The following is a 17639-nucleotide window of genomic DNA, read 5'->3' as shown; positions in this document are numbered from 1 at the left end:
TCCTTTAAATATCTGAAGAAAACTTTCATATTCCTTCTCAAGTTTTCTCTTCTCAAAGCTAACTACGCCCACTTCCTCACCTGTCTTGTTTTTCCAGACCTAGTCATCTACCTAGAACCAAAGCAAAAAATTTAAAAGGTATTTCCTCCTGTACTAACCACTTTCATCACTGAGACTGTATCGCTACTTTTACCTTCAATTACGTGTTTTGGCAAGTTGAGGCCACTTGACTACGGATAAGTCATGTTTTTAGTGTCCTTATAGGGTGAAGTAAGAGGAAGGGAACCACCATTTCCTGAAAGTCTGTCAGGACCTACGCCAGGAGGCCTTAAGATAATGACTTAAGGAATATGCAAACACTGCTAACTGGATACATTTTTTCTTTGATTTAGTAATTCTTTTTGGATGAGACATTTAAAGTTCTTAAATAAAGGGGAAAAAGTAGTGAAATAAGAGGGGAAAGGGTTGGGGTAGACAGTGGAAGGTATAAAGGAAGCAAAGGAAAGAGGGCCAAGGGAGCCAAGGGTATCCTGGCAGAAGCTACAGAAATAAAGGTCAGAACTTCTGAACACAACAGTGGAACTTGGGAATTTTAAGAGTGTCAAAAGCAGAGGGAAGGGGAATCAGTTGGGGGAAAGAGGTGCTGAGGGTGGGAGGGGAATAAGAGGTGGGTGATCTTGTCTTACCCTTTGCTTAGTTTCTGTGTAGCCTGGCAGGGAGACATAATCCCCAGTCAGCCCACCTTGCTGCCTGGCAGGAAAGGGCATAGCATAGAAAAACACCTTTAGTGGCAGTATATAATTTACCCCCCTGCCTGGAGTCATATCCAGGGGGCTTTGATCTCCTACTGCCCCCCTCAGCAATGTGTATGTACTTCATGAGAATATTTGTGAAAGCACTTAGTAAACTGAAAAGTACTATATAAATTCAAGATATTATTAGGAATGAAATAATGGTACACCAGAATTTCTTTACTGGGAGCAGTGGGGGAATGAAAAGGGAAGAATATTCCTTTCAAGACTCTCAAAATGACTCCAAAAATTACCCTGTTACTTTTTGAGAAGTTTTGTTTTAAAACAACAGACATGAATAAAGTGACTGCAGAGAGAAGCAATAAAGATGCAGTGATGCTACTGGCTAGAAGAGCTAAGTAATGCTTAGCTGTAACAGGGAAGAAACAGAGAAGGTCAGAAAGGATTTTCTGGTTTCTAAAGTCATTTCTCTCTGGAGGGAGGGCAAGCCCCTTCACAGCTGCGACCTTTATATCTATAAAGAAACGTGTCTGTTGCGGAGAAGAAAAGACCATTTTTACATAGCTACCTGTTTTTTTTCCTCTTAAGATCTAAACTCCTTCAAAAACTCTGGATGAATTTCAATCATAAAGACATAAACTGCTAAATTATCTGAATCACTGAATTGAGAAAACTGGAAAAATTCGAACTGCATCTGAGTAGAAAGAGAGCAAGGTTGTTCAATTAAAGAAATAATTTCTCATAACATGAGCATTATCCATTCCAGTTTGTGAATGACTTTTAAAATCTCTAAGGCTAGGTTATGTGTAGAAAATTCCATCAAATTTTCAATGTCAGAAACATAAAACACAAAGTTCTTACAGAGTCAACACTAAACTTTATGACCAAGTATAACTAAAGAAAATAAACACCCATTATGTCACTGCATTAGTCAGCCAAAGAGATGCTAATGCAAAATACCAGAAGTCTGTTGGCTTTTATAAAGGTTATTTATTTGGGTAGAAGTTTACAGTTACCAGGCCATAAAGCATAAGTTACTTCCCTCACCGAAGTCTACTTCCATGTGTTGGAGCAAGATGGCTGCCAATGTCTGCCAGGGTTCAGGCTTCCTGGGTTCCTCTCTTCCCAGGGCTTGTTTCTTTCCAGGCTTACATTTCCTTGCTTCCCAGGGTTTGTTTCTTTTTCCTTGGTGTGCTTACTTCCTGGGGCTCTAGCTCAGGACTCCAGCATCAAACTCCAACATCAAAACTCAAAATTCCCAACTCTGTCCTTTGCCATGTCTTTTATCTGTGAGTACCCACTCACCAAAGGGTGGGGACTCAACACCCTACTGGTGTGGCCCAATCAAAGCCCTAATCATAATTTAATCACACCCAGGTACAGACCGGTTTACAAACATAATCCTGTATCTATTTTTAGAATTCATAACTATAGCAAACTGCTACACTCCACCCTCTGAATTCAAAAAGATATTACAATATTAAAAAAAAAACCAAAAAAATCAGTAACAATGCAAGTACTAAATCATATCACAATTAATTTAAAGAAATACAGTTGGTCTTGGGGCAAAGTTCCATCTGCTACAGACCTCTGAAACTTACAAAAAAATTCATCTACTTCCAATACACAAATGGACAGATAAGGATAAACATTTTCATTGCAATAAGAAGAAACTGGGGGGAAACATGAGTCATGGGTCCTCCACAGGTCAGTGAACCTGCAGGGCATCCTCTGCTCAATTTCAAAGTTTGAGAGTCATTCTTAAGACAATGGTTTCTTCTCCTTGGGGCCTTTTGGGAACCAACCTTTCCACAGGCTTGCCCAATGGTCATTTTCTTTATTCCACCCTCATTAAGCATCTGGGTGTCAACCAAGCTCCAGACCTCACTCTCAAAGAGATTGCCACATCTTACCCAATCTTTGGGTTAGAGACTTAACTCCCCTAGTACAGTGAAATGAAGGCAACATCCTCCCTAACCTTTGACATAAAGGTTCAACCCTCTCAGAGAAACGAGTTGACCACCTGGCCTTTCCTAATCCATGGGGGATAGGTGCACCCTTCCCAGACATATGGGGTACTGACTTTAACAGGCCAAATCCTTGAGGAATGTTCTCTACCCTCTCTGAACCCTGGGGTGGCAAAACTCTCCCTGAACATCAGGTGGGAACATCCACTCTCTTCAACTGCTGGGGTAAACTTACCCTCTCTGACACATGGTCAAGTTTCTCTCTTCGCCCAAGGTAATGTCTTAATTCTAGATCTCAGCTTCCATGGCTTTCCTCTTAAAGTTGTTTCTCCTTCAATCTCTCCTCTCCATGTCCTTTTAGTCCAAGCTGACAGTAGTTTTATTCATACAGCTCAAAAAGCTTTGTTTAGCATGCAAGAAGCAGGGGTCCAAGCCATCAGACAGTAAGACTTTCCACAAGTCTCTCCTGGATAACTGCATCTTCAATCCTGATTTACAAGTTCCAAGTTTAGTTAAGTCCTCCAATGGGGCACTTGCATCTGGCAGCTTGTTTTCCAGAGGCTTGGAATTCCCAGAATCAGCTTCTGTTTTCTTTGTGCCTAACAGTTCAGTCTGCCCTCAGTATATCTCTCATCTAGCATTTTGCTATAAGCTGCAAGCAGAAGCCAAGCAGCGTTCTCCACGTTTACTTTGGAAATTTCTTTAGCTAAATGCCCAGGCTTGCCATTTTTAAATTCTGCCTTCCATAAAACACCAGGTGTTAATCTTGCTAAGTTCTCTGCAACTTTAAAACATGGATTGTCTTTCCTCCAGTTTCCAATAATAGTTTCATCTTTTACATCTACGGCATCATAAAAAGTCTCTTCAAAGTGATCTAGGCCTTTCCATCAAGCATTTCACAATTCTTCCAAAAAAATACCCCTTATCCATTTATAAAACCATTTCAGCATTTTGGTAATTGCCAAAGCACTTCCCAACTCTCCGGTACCAAATTCTGTATTAGTCAGCCAAAGGTGTGCTGATGCAAAATACCAGAAGTCTGTTGGCATTTATAAAGGGTACTTACTTGGGACAGGAGCTTACAGATACCAGGCCATAAAGCATAAGTTACTTCCTTCACTAAAACCTATTTCCACGTGTTGGAGCAAGATGGCTGCTGATGTCTGCCAGGGTTCAAGCTTCCTGGGTTCCTCTCTTCTCAGGTCTTGCTTCTCTCTGGGCTCAGGTTTCCTCTCTTCCTAGGGCTTACTTCTTTCCAGGCTCACATTTCCTCTCTTTCTGGGGCTTACTTCCCAAGGGCTCCAGCACAAGACTCTAGCATCAAACTTCAACATCAAAATTCCAACATCAAAATCCCCAACTCTGTCCTTTGCCATGTCTTTTATCTGTAAGTCCCCACCCACCAAAGGGTAGGGACTCAACACCCTACTGATGTGGTCCAATCAAAGCCCTAATCATAATTTAATCACGCCCAGGTACAGACCGGTATACAAACATAATCCAATATCTATTTTGGAATTCATATCAAACTTTTACAGTCACCAAAGCCTTTTAGGAGGAAAGAGAGTCTCTGAAAACACCAATGAAAATGACCTAGCAGTATTCAAGATCCTTTAAAGAAATACATAATGAAAACCAAGGAAACTGTTTACCAATGAAATTCCTAAGTCCCTAGCTATTTTACCAAAAACTTTGCTTGAGTCAAAAAATAAAATGAAATTTAGAAAATGAAGGCTCCTCACACCTAGGCTTTCGGTTTGGTTGGGGCAGACTTAGGGCCTAGTTGGAAGGAGGATGCCGCTCTGCTGAGGGCTGCTGCAGCAGTGGAGGCATGCTCCCCTAAGCAGACCACTCAGATCATTCCCTCTCAGAGATCCCCAATCGTGTTGCTTCCTCTGCTAATTATCATTTCAAAGGACAGTCATAACATCTGCAGCAACGTGGAGCCGGACTCCAAAGGGCAGGGCTTCCACAGCACCCACCCGACCCTCTTGCTATCACTATCCCAGCAGCCCCAGCAACAGACACTCAATAACTGCTTAAGGAATGACTTTAGGAACAGGTCTGAATCAAGAACCTGAAAAATGACTTTGTGCCAGCACTGAAATAACGCATTTTCCCTCTCTTTCTCCCTCTCTTACTCTGATAATGTACCACTATCTTTCCCTCAATGGGCACGCATTTATTTAGAATCAACTGTACTTTTCAAAGTTGTGCATACTTTGGATTTAACTTAAAAAGAAAAATCAACCTGAAGGTCTTCTATGATGATAGTATAATAAAACCACTTTTGGATGTGCTGTCAATTTTCCTTTTTATCTCTAACAGTCAATAACTACCCGAGCTTTAAATAATAAAGCCTAGGTCATAAACAAATATTTATACATGGAGTTTGTTTATGAACATTATTAAGAAACACTAACATAAAATATTTTGATATCATGATGCAATTTACTAAGGGGAATTATTAAACTAGTATACCTTGAAGTTGGTTCCACCTGAAAATTCTTACCTTGAATCCATCCTTCTTGTTTTTTTCCAAACTTGACCATTCTCCAGGCTGAAAATTCATGTTAAAAGAAATATAAGTGACTTGGTAAAAGCAGTACCTATAATTTCCTAATCTTAGACTATAAGTATAGAATTTCCAGATAGGTCATTTAGTTTAATTTACATAAAAAGGGAAGAAAATTAAGAGTCTGTAGTTACTCAGGTAATACTGTTGCCTTATGATAATAAAATTAGACCAAAGACGAAACCAACCCTTTTAATATCTTCTATGCACTTGATGATGTAGCTCCTCTTGATTGCTTCTTTCACTGCATACGCATCACTAAGGATAGTCAGGTGCTCCTCCAAGGCTTGCTGAATGAGGCTACTGGGCAGGGTTGGAAGATGAGCCAGTTCCCAGAGTACATCTAAGACCTACAATGACATCACATATGGTGAGCCAGCCAACATGCAAATAAATATCTTTAAATATCTTTAAATTTAGCTTTAAATATCTGTAGCTAGAAAAATTCATTTGATTCTCTTGCCTTTCCAGAAGTGGTCTCAAAGCGAGCTTCCCGGCCTATTCGTCCTATCAGGCTCAAGAGTTTCTGTCTTACTCTATCACTCTCAATCTCCCAGCTCTAGAGAACGGAAAATAAATGACACAATCCAATTTTACAAAGCTGGTAAAATATGCAAAAAGCTAAATTTGAGCTGAAAGAATTTAACAAAGTAAAAAGAATATATTCAAACCCTACTAATATGGAAGGGGGAGAATGCAAAAGAAGCTTATTTTAGGAAAATTTAAAAGTAAACAGTTTGACTAAACATACCTTCTGAATGAGAACAAACAAATGATTAAGCTGATCGGAGTTAAATTTCACAGCTGCTGCAGCAATAATAGTATGAATATTTTCAATCACAGTAGATGATTGTCCTGACTGGAAGAGGAGACATTGAAAAACTGTTTAGTGACACTTAAGTCCTGCCCCTGGCAATCTATAGAAGTCAAAGCAAAAAAATGACACAGATCAATGGATTCCAGTCTAATAAGAATGTATGTGCATTATAATATTGGAAAGACTAAATGAAGCAACCATTATTAATGGTTATCAGTTGCCTTATTGAAATTCCTAACAGCATTATTTCTATTTAAAAAAAAGCAATGAGAATCAAGGTCTCCACCTGACATATTCATTTTAAAAGAAGAATAAAATATTTTCAACTAGCTAAAAAAATCCTAACTAAAATACAAGACAAACTTAACTTCTGTTATTTTATAAATGATCTTGAAGGCCTTAGTTTAGAGTATTACCTGCCTCATTTCTTACTTTGCTCTTGGTTATTTCCTGACTTCAATTAATATTTATTTATCTCATATGCAGAAAGTCTCTGCTTCGGAGATGTAGACCTAATAAGGTTGAAATTCACTTTATAACCTCAATCAGGGCACCTTTGTGCCTCACATTTTACTGTGTGAGAGACTTGAATGACGGAACATTTTTAGATTCTTTAGTACAAGTATTTCTTCAGTATTTACTTTGTACACAGAGCACTTCACAGGATATAGTAGGGATATACAATATAAATATCACGATCTCTAAACATCAAACTTAGGTGGGCTCAAAACTTGTACTCACTAAATAAAATTATAAGGTACACAACCAAGTCCAAGACATGGAAAGCAAAATTAGACCTGGGACTGTTTACTCACAGACCCACACCTAACCTTCTATTGTGTGCTCTGTACTGCTGGGCTGTGAGCCTGCAAACTATATTTTCCTTAGCTTTTTCGCCAGCTATCTTCCAATTATGTTTTGCCAATGAGAGGCGCTTCTGGGTGAATAGAAGGCAGGAAGAAGGAAGAATATTTCTGGTTTAGGTGCAGTCAGTAGTTTCAGGTACAGGCATTTGGTGTAGCAAGGAATGATTCCAGAAGGCTTGGTGGTGATGGTACCAATCTGAGGTTCCCTGACTTTAAAACCTATTCTCTCAATCACTCATGTCCTTTGAATCTACTGTCTTAATTTCCCTTCATACTATCTGTTACTTTGGCCATATGCCTTTTATTTTTCCTCTATTTTTAAAAAAATGTTACATTCAAAAAATATAAGAGGTCCCCATATATCCCCCACCTCCCTCATCAACAACCCCTTTCATCATCATGGCACATTCACTGCATTTGGTGAATACATTTTGGAACACTGCTACACCACATGGATAATGGTTTACATTGTAGTTTACACTTTCCCCCACTCCACCCAGGGGCCATGGCAGGACATACAATGTTCAGCATCTGTCCCTGCAGCACCACCCAGGACAACTCCAAGTCCTGAAAATGCCCCCCACATCACATCTCTTCTTTCCTCTCCCTACCCTCAGCAGCTAACGTGGCCACTTTCTCCACATCAGTGCTACAATTTCTTCCATTACTAACCACAATAGTTCCATAGTAATCCAAAAATGTCAAAAAAAAAAAAAGGTAAAAATAATTCTGATCAACTTACCTGTATCTTCCAAATTTTAGTGAGCTCATCTAAAGACAATTTACTGCCCAAGAGTTCAATAATTCCTTTTATACGATCACAGTATTGTGCTTGGTCTATGTTGCCTAATAGAAGAAACAGCAGCAAGGAAGAGAGACGGTGAACACTGACTCTCTAAATATAATACTACTAATTCAAAGCAACAGTAACTTGCAATAAGATTATTTAAAGGCTAATGCAGTCAAAGAGACAATTTTGTTCCTTTTTATATAAAAATATATTATTTATAACTATGTATTAGGCAATTAAAAATACTTTTAGGGGAGAGGGTGTAGCTTAGTGGTTTGAGTGCCTGCTTCCTATGTACAAAATTCAATCCCCGGTACCTACTGAAAAAAAAAAAAGAATTTAAAGCAACTTACCTTCCAATGCAATTGACAAAACTGAGTTCTCAACTAGCCAATCTAATAATCTGTCTGTATCTATTGCATTCTTCACAGATTTGGATAAAGTGCTATCTTCTATTAGTTTGGTAACCTAAAAAGACAGGATTATTGTCACTGAATCTAATGCAAATATGCATAATCAAACACATATATAATCCACTATTTTTACAGTGCCTACAATGTGGTTCCATAATTAGCCAAAACCTATTAAAGGCTGGTTGATAGAAGTTAGGCTACTATTTGTGATGTTTCTTTAAAAGGAACATGGAGCCACGTTCTTACAGTTCTCATGCCTGGGCCATTACTGACTACAGCAAAGAGGAATGTCTGACCCAAACTACCATCTGGGCACTTCCTCCAAAATCTGAACTTGGGACCAGAGAAAAAGTGTCAGACCCTCTCTGGTGATGAGAACTGCAGGATGTGAAACGTGGGAGTTAGTAATGGCCAGGATCTCTCTTATAACAAAGATGCCGCCCAGCAGGAAGAGAGAGAACGAGGCCAACATGCTCAGAAAAGTAGAGACCAGACTTGCTCAGAGTCCCTGAAGCAGTCAGGTCTCAAATAAGAGCTGTTCCCATTGCCCCTCCATGGTTTGGCTATTCAGTCCTTCCTTTATGTGAAATAGTCCAGAATCCTTAATCCCTCCAACAAATTTCCCCTTCGGCCTGCGATGGTTCAAGAAGAATTTATTTCACTTGCAATGAAGAATCCTAATTAATACAAAACTGAAGGAAAAATAACTAGAATTATATGACTGAACTATACTGGCTTTATTTCTCACTCACCCAAACCAACTATGTCATTTGTGTGGGCTGATATAAAATTTAAAAAGCCCCAGGAAATTGTTTTCATCATCTTGACCAGAGTATCACAGTTGTAGTCATTTTGTTTTTGTCTCAATCCCAGTTAGAATATTAAGGAAACCCACATCTGTAATAATATAACAAGAATTGGTTCCTTAGGGCAAAAAAATCCCAAACTGTATATTCCAAAGGATTATTTTCTAGGAAATTCCACAAAAAAACACTAAATATTTCAATTATTTCAAAGAATTTTGAATGCAATACATATAAAAAAGATGGCTTACATTTGGTATACCAGTATAACTCAAGATAGAACTCTGAAGAAATTATAATAACTGGTTATTTTTCACACACAAAACATCAATGCTTTTATGTATGCATAGTACTGATAACCCACAAGTTCTAGCAGAACTTTAAGTATCTGTGCTTTAAATCTTCTAGAAAACTTACTTCTTTGAGGGAATTCATTTTGGCGCTAAAATGTGGTGACTTCAGCATGCGAAGCAGGATATCTAGTCGCAGGTCATCCACAACTGTTACCAGATCCGGTTGGAAGCGCATGCAAAGTAACTTAATGGCAGACAAGAGCTCAGGGATGCTAACCAATCTCTTTTAAATAAAAAAAAATTAAAAAAAAAAAGAATTGTAAAAACAGCTTGAGTCTAATTCTTCCAACACACAGTAATAAAGGATAAAGGACACAGGGCATTTTCAATAACAATGGCCCGATGGTATCCGATAGTCTCTCTGACCAGCTACATTTCCTTCTAAACCAAAGTTAGCATATGGTTGAACAGCAAAGGAAAGGGAAGGGGGTCCTGTGAAAAATTCAAAGTAGAAAATGTTAATTTAAATGTTAACATTGCATTAACAACTTTGGAGAAGCTTCTAATACTGCATTATTTTAAAGTTTCTTCAATTCTATACTTACGACCTATTGTATTAAAATAAACATAGTAGTAAAATTCTGAATGATATCACTTACTAAGATTCCCATATTCATTTAACACCAAAACGGGTGCTTTAAAAAAAATGCATTTTTAGGTTAGGGAATGTAAAATTAATTTGATGTGAATTGTACACCCATATGACTAGACTCTAATGGCAATGGTGTGTGAACCTTGCTCCACGTCCTGGCTCTACTTCTATGGACAACTGTAGCTGGTGCCTCCCTGGCTAGAGTGGGCATTTACCTTGTCTTTCAGGTCCTTTTCCTCCACACCCCGCACATCCTGGATCGTAGTAAGGATGACAGGGTCTAGCATGGGCTGTGTTAAAAAGCAGTACAGTTAGTAAGGCTCCTGAATCTGTCACAAAGTAGAAAAGGAAAGACTTCTTCATTCCCATTTCACAAACGAGAGTGTGCAATGAAAAGATCTAATACCAGAGCTGCCACTAATTAGCTAATATCACACCCAAGTAAAGCCATGCTTGGCTCTGGGTCTCAGAATAATATGGTGCAATATGTAATACGGGTGCAATGCTTGTCATTATGATCTTACAGGGGTAATTTTGAAGAGTAACTGAAGACACACAGGGTAACTTTTAAAACATTAAGAATGAATTTTTACTAGCTTTGTAATAAAGTAAATATTTTTAATTAATTTAAAAAAATGAATACAAGCATAGACCAGGCAATAATATGCTGTTGTATGTACTACTTCTGCTTGTTAAATGAATAAGGCTTATAGAGGAGACTCATACCAACACATTGCTCCAGATTGGCAAAACAATTCGAGAACTAACTCTAAATAGCATGTGAGAAGCTGTAAAATACCAGCTAGATCTAAGTTACCACTTCCACCTAGGTAAAATAATTTTAAGATTTAGAAACAGGTGAGGAGAGGAGATAAACAATATTTGGCTGTTGAATCCACGAACACCTTAGCAATGAATTAAAATGACAGGAGGCAATTATCCAGACAGGATTTTTCATTTCATTTATACTTATGCCAACTGTACAATAAAGACTAAATTGTTATGGTAAGAGACAAGGCATAAAGCTCCTTTTGGCAATGTGCCAAGTGCTGTTTAATCTTCAGAACAATTCTGTGAAAAAGATACCATTATCAACATTTTACAGATGAGGAAACTAAGGCACAGAGGGTAAATAAGTCTTCCAAAGCCACACAAATAGCATTGTTAACTTCATGTCATATAACATGAAACACAGTATGAATTTATTGATGGACGAATTTAAGTTTGGATAGTTTGATATAACTGAAATAAAGGTGAGTTAAATACGCTTGGTTGGAAAGGTTTACCTTTTTCAAAGTAAACTGTGCTGATATGTAAAACATGGAATTTTTAAAGAATTTAATATAAATTGCTGGCTAGAATATATATACTGAATTTCCTTCTAGAAAGCAATACATTAGTAAAGAACATGCATTTAAAATCGAATCCCGATGATGATTATTAAAAAGCCCTGGGAAGTGGATAGGGCATCCGTCTACCACACGCGGTTCAAACCCCGGGCCTCCTTGACCTGTGTGGAGCTGGTCCACATGCAGTGCTGATGCGCGCAAGGGCTGCTATGCCACACAGGGGTGTCCCCCGTGTAGGGGAGCCCCACGTGCAAGGAGTGCGCCCCGTAAGGAGAGCCGCCCAGCAAGAAAGAAAGTGCAGCCTGCCCAGGAATGGCGCCGCACACAGAGAGCTGATGCAGCAAGATGATGTAACAAAAAGAAACACAGATTCCTGTGCTGCTGACAACAACAGAAGTGGACAAAGAAGAACACGCAGCAAATGGACACAGAGAACAGACAACTTGGGGGGGGGGGAGGAATAAATAAATAAAAAGCCCTATTAGTCAAACCACTTGCTTCTTTATGCTTTAGTGTTTCAGCTACAAAACTAATGGTTACACTTATATGTATAATAAACTGAAAGAACACTACATTTCTACAGTTTAATACAAAGAACAAAAAAATATGTAAATAGCCATCTTATTTCACTTAAAAATCACACAGTATTACCTTGACATCTAAAGAAAGCATTTAAATTTAGAAATAGAAATTTCAAGAACCTACTAAAAATATTTTCTCCCTTGTTAAAATGGTTCCAAATAGCTTTGACACTGGAAAGGAGTAACAGTGCATACAAAAACTTTATTCCCAAAGGACACTATGCTTTCAAAACCATTTATGGTGATTTTTAAAACTTCCTGTAAAGTCATAGGTTTTACAGACTAATTTATAAAGGAAATAATAAATGGAGATATTTCAATATAATATTTTATTTAGCAAACTTGTTAATTCAAATGGAAAGGAAACACGAAAGGATAACAAGCCTTTAGCACTAGAAAACTGAACATTCATAGCTTTGGCTATTCCATGACTTAAAAGTGGCTTTTAATTGTGCAGGGGCAGGAAATCACAACGGATGTGCTGTGAAACTGTTATTCAGAAGTGAGTGACTTAGCTAGTTAATGAGTCTAGCTAAGTGCTCAACATTGCTCTAATTTAATACCTAATGACACTGAAAATATAGATAATCTTGAAAAAAGGGTAGTAATATAGGCCCAATTTACAGACCAGGAAAGAAAGAAATACATGCTATCATATAGAATCATATTTGGTAATATAATCTGAAAGGGAGATAAGACTTCTCAAAGGTAGTAACTTTAAGTTACTTACTTCATGATTTAAGTTACTTATTTCACGATTATATTCTAGCAATACTTTTAATAAAAGAACTAATCTAAAAAAAAGTTACCCTTATACTAGGTACAATTCTGAACAATCTGAAAATATGATAATTACTGGTGTCTGTATGTCTTGGATCACCTTCTGAAGTAAATGTAAAATAGCCTAATTTTACCTGTACTACTGAGGAGTTGAGGTATTCTGCACACACTCCTAAGGGCTGCACCAATGCTGAGACTGCCTGGAAAAAGACACACTGAATGTCAGAAATAAACGTGGGTTTTATTTCTTTCAACATTAAATAAATCCATTTTTACATATTTAAGAGAAAAATTTAAGTAGCGATTTGATCAGCTAATATATGAATGACTAGACAAACTATACTTAGGAAGAACAGATAAAAAAATGTCAACTTTAAAAAAATTATTGTAGACATTTAAAGTAATCTAAACCACAATATAGAATAGGACTTCTTTGGAGGATTGGATAAAATGATTCTAAAGTTCATAACGTAGAATACTAAATAAAAAAATTGAAAAAGGAAAGAACAGTTGGGGAGGGGGTAAAAAAATGTACCTTTAGCCGAAAACATTAAGGTCTATTTGAAGAAAATTATAAAACTTTGTTAAAGTACATAAAAGAAGATATGAATAAATGGGGAAATAACATGTTCCTGAATTCAAGACACAGTACTGTAGAAATGTCATTTCTCTACATATTGACCTATAAATTCAATACAATTCTAATCATGATCTCAGGGGGATTTTGTGCAGGGAAACCTGACATGGTGACTATATCCAAAAGTAAAAATATAATCATAACCTAAAAAATTTCAGAAAAGAATTATACTGGACATAACTGGCAATATCAATACTCAAAACAGTACAGCTATAATACCAAAGTGGACGAAAGACTGAACAAATAAATGAATGAATGGAACAGAAGTCCAGAACAAATTTATATACAAACAGGACTTCAACATACAATAAAGTCAACAAATCAAAATAGTAAAGAAAAGATGGATTATTCAATAAAGGATCTTAAAACAACTAGTTACCCATTTGGAAGAAAAGAAAAGAAAACCGATCCCTATCTTATACTATATATATATACACACACACACACAAATGAATTCTAAGTGGATTCAAAAGAAGTTTTAAAAAATAAACTATAAAAGTATAAAAAGAAAAGACTGTATTTATAAACTTTTGGCAAGAAAACATTTCCTAAACAAGTTAGAAAAATTTTAAGCCATTATGAGAAAATCTGACTACATAAAATTTTGGAACTTCTGTGTAACAAAAAACACCATCAATAAATATTAAAAGGAAAGCAAAAGACTAAGAGGAAATATTCACAAACAAAATAGACATAATATTGCTATGTTTAACATAAAAAATATTTCTCAAAAGTAATAAGACAATACAAAATAGACACCTAAATAACTAGGGGAAGTCACAGAAGAAATACAGCAAACAACAATAATCATATTGAAAAAATGCTGACACTCATTTGATATCAGTGTATGACAATTTACATAATAAAGCACCATACTTTGTCTATCATTTTGGAAAACTAAAGTTTGAAAATATTCAGCACTGACAAGGATATTATGAAAAGAGTTTGTGGGAGTATACAGTAGTACAATATTTTTGGAAAGATACTTTGCAGTATCAGTTACAACACACATAGTCTTTAATCCAAAATCCCATGTTTTGGAATCTATCCTTCAGAAATAGGGGCACAAGTGGCACACTTTAGTGGCACATAAAGGTATATTTAAAAGGAACAGCAAAAACTTAAAACAATCCAATACCAATTTATTGGTGACTGCATCATGGCACGCCATTTGTACGAATACATTGGAGCCATTTGAAAGACTGATAGTACTGACCTAGAATGATGTCTGTGATATAACAAATGAAAACATACTACTAGGTATAGCTTGATTACATTTTAGCTTTAAAGAGAGAGAGAGAGCACGCACGTGTGAAAGGACACACAGATACGTTTTATTTAAATGTACGAAAGGTCAAAAAGGCTCCTGCTAACCATTACCTTGGAGAGGTGTGTGTGTGTCTATGCGTGGTTATGGGTGGCAGAGGGAGAGGCAAGTCTCACACATGGCAAGTAATAAACAATAAACTTTCATTTCTTTCTTGATATAGGTATTTTTAACTGTTGGGTGATATTTTTCCCCCAGGATTTTTCAAATTCAAAAATATGTGATTTGCACTTAGTCTTATAATATGGTTTAAATGTATGCAAAAACACAACCACTTTCTTAACTGGTCAGAAACCATGCATTAGTTATACTTAATTTGCTAAAATAAGTCAATTCTTGGACTCTCTCTTATTGCCTGAGTTTTACTATCTCCTTAACACAACCCAAACAATATAATTTCACATCAATTCCAACAAACAACCAGTTGTTTGAAAAGTGGTTTGACCTAAGGGAAAAATCTTGGAGGAATTTTTAACCGAAGGACATTTGATAATTATGAGGGCAAGCCCGATTCCTATGCATCTATTCTCAGCCAATTTTCATCAAGTAAGGCAGAAATTTTGTGCTGCTCTTTATTTATTTTTTAAGAAATCAACTTTGCAGAAATCTGTGAATGGTTTAACCTTTTAAAAAAGTGAAATGAATTTCTGATATATGCCCAATGATTTATATAGTCAGTTCCCAAGAAACAAGAAAGTTGGGTAAAACCTTGTAGATGAATAGGTTTTTGTTTTGTTTTATGTTTTAAATCACTATCTGTTATCTTCTAGGTCAATACAGTCATTTCCAACAGAATTTATCCATTCAATGGGGATAAAATGACAGCCCAACAGCATAATTAACTGCCAGGGAAAGTAGAAGAGGCTCTCTGATCAGAGTCTGTTAGTATTTAAAGGTCAGATGTCCTTTAAGGATGAACAGAGTGGCAAGAAAGGGTCAGTTTATTTCCATTTCATCAATCTCTCTCCCTGACTATTATTATTTTCCTTACCCAAAGAGAGACCAAGGGAGTTGATGAGTCCTGGTCTCATAGTAATAACTGCTACTGCAAGCACAATTTTTATCACTTAGGAAATTATTTTACCATGTCCTTTACTGCACTGAAAAAACTACAGCAGTTAGCAGTGTCTCACACATGGCAAGTAATAAACAATAGTTTTTAACTGAATGATTAATTAACTAGAGAACAGGATAAAGTGTTCTCAGTTATAGCCAGCAATCTACAAAAAATTCAAGACCCAAGTTATTCCTCTAACGACAATGTTAAATTTTTTTGAGAAAGTTCAGTTGACCTGAAAATACAATGGTATTGCACCTGAGGGATAATTCTTAAGCTCTTTGTCATCTTATTTCTGTTGAAATAAGGTATTTTTATTTGTGCCTAATACTATGAAGTGAATTCTGATTAATATAATCATATAACTGAGTCATAAAATTATGTACATAGACACTTGCCACATATGGCAACTGCCGTTAAATAACAAGATAGGCGGCGGACTTGGCCCAGTGGTTAGGGCGTCCGTCTACCACATGGGAGGTCCGCGGTTCAAACCCCGGGCCTCCTTAACCCGTGTGGAGCTGGCCCATGCGCAGTGCTGATGCGCGCAAGGAGTGCCGTTCCACGCATGGGTGTCCCCCGTGTAGGGGAGCCCCACGCACAAGGAGTGCGCCCCGTAAGGAGAGCCGTCCAGCGCGAAACAAAGTGCAGCCTGCCCAGGAATGGTGCGGCCCACACGGAGACAACAAGATGATGCAACGAAAAAAAAGAAACAGATTCCCATGCTGCTGACAACAACAGAAGTGGACAAAGAAGATGCAGCAAATAGACACAGAGAACAGACAACCAGGGTGGGGGGGAAGGGGAGAGAAATAAATAAATAAATCTTAAAAAAACAACAACAACAAGATAATGTCTTGTAGCTCTACCAATTAAAAAAAAATCCAGGGGCAAAGGGAAATCAATGAGATAAAACAAACAAAACAAAACAAAAAAATACCCTATACTGAATTTGGTTTCTAGAACCTTGGGATCTGCTCCTATAAAGATTAACTCATAATTTAAAATCTAGTTTAATGTATTCAGATTGTGTGCCTTAGGATGGATACAAACCCACATAAAGCAAACTTCTACATTGGGCATGTACAATTGCTTTAACTTACCCCAAGTTCTATATCTTCTGAATGGAGTTTGGCTTGGATTGCTGCAAATCCACCTAATTCTCCAAACTAAGAAGAAATTAGGCATAAATTTTAAAATCCCATACATTAATAATTTAAGCAACTAAGGCTAATACCCTACTCTTATCACCGTGCACTATAATATTTGGTCTCTTAGAGAATCATCACTAAGATAATTAATTGCTAATTTTCCTGTGGTACACTGTAGGAGATATGCCAACTCCTAGAGCTGATGATCATCTGTACATATATAGTACATACAAAAAGAGGGGAGAAACTATAAAACTGATCTCCTTAGGACAACTTTCTGATTATTTCTCTGTAGCTGTTATTTACTTAAAATATCAAACTCTAGGAAATCTCATTAGAAAGTAGAAAATATATTACAATGATCATATTAATAAAAGTTGCATACCTTATTTACCAAATCCACAACCCATCCATGAGGTTCCTATGAGAAAAGAAAACAGAAATTGAAACGGAAATATAAAATCTTCCTTATTCAATGATATATTTCTTTTTACCCTAAATGAAAAGTTGGAAAAAAAATATTAATATGAAAAATATTTTGAAAGGTTTATTCAAGTGTTTCTTAACTTGAGTCTGATATTACTGTATACTGTTTAGGGAGTCTCTGAGTCTGTATTTTGGTAGAATTGCCACAATAAGGACATTTATGAATTTTGGGATAGCTGAAATTACTTAAATTTTTAAAGAAAGTTGTAGCTTAGGATTAAGAACTATCTAAAGAGTAGTAATCAAGAATAAAGAGATTTAAGTTTTAGTCCCAGCTCTATTATGAATTAATGGTTCTAAGTAAGCTCTTTCTTTTCTCTTGTTTTTCTCTATTTTCCCCCTT

General features: G+C 36.8%; 1 protein-coding gene across 1 annotated transcript in view; it reads right to left on the bottom strand.

Moving 5' to 3' along the window:
* Nucleotides 1-17639, bottom strand: part of USP24 (ubiquitin specific peptidase 24) — a 149374-nt gene that overhangs the window by 84662 nt on the left and 47073 nt on the right. The window contains exons 6-16 of the mRNA XM_058303514.1: nt 17196-17231; nt 16763-16828; nt 12773-12838; nt 10144-10218; nt 9401-9559; nt 8121-8235; nt 7720-7823; nt 6046-6153; nt 5758-5853; nt 5483-5644; nt 5232-5279 (exon numbers count right to left, since the gene is read on the bottom strand). Of these exons, the coding sequence (XP_058159497.1) occupies nt 5232-5279; nt 5483-5644; nt 5758-5853; nt 6046-6153; nt 7720-7823; nt 8121-8235; nt 9401-9559; nt 10144-10218; nt 12773-12838; nt 16763-16828; nt 17196-17231 (1035 nt within the window). The remainder of the gene's footprint in view (nt 1-5231; nt 5280-5482; nt 5645-5757; nt 5854-6045; nt 6154-7719; nt 7824-8120; nt 8236-9400; nt 9560-10143; nt 10219-12772; nt 12839-16762; nt 16829-17195; nt 17232-17639) is intronic.

Source organism: Dasypus novemcinctus, chromosome 9 (assembly GCF_030445035.2).
Source record: "Dasypus novemcinctus isolate mDasNov1 chromosome 9, mDasNov1.1.hap2, whole genome shotgun sequence".
NCBI classification, from domain to species: Eukaryota; Metazoa; Chordata; class Mammalia; order Cingulata; family Dasypodidae; genus Dasypus; species Dasypus novemcinctus.
The sequence above is the reverse complement of the archived record's forward strand: the minus strand, read 5'-3'. Positions and strand labels throughout refer to the sequence as shown.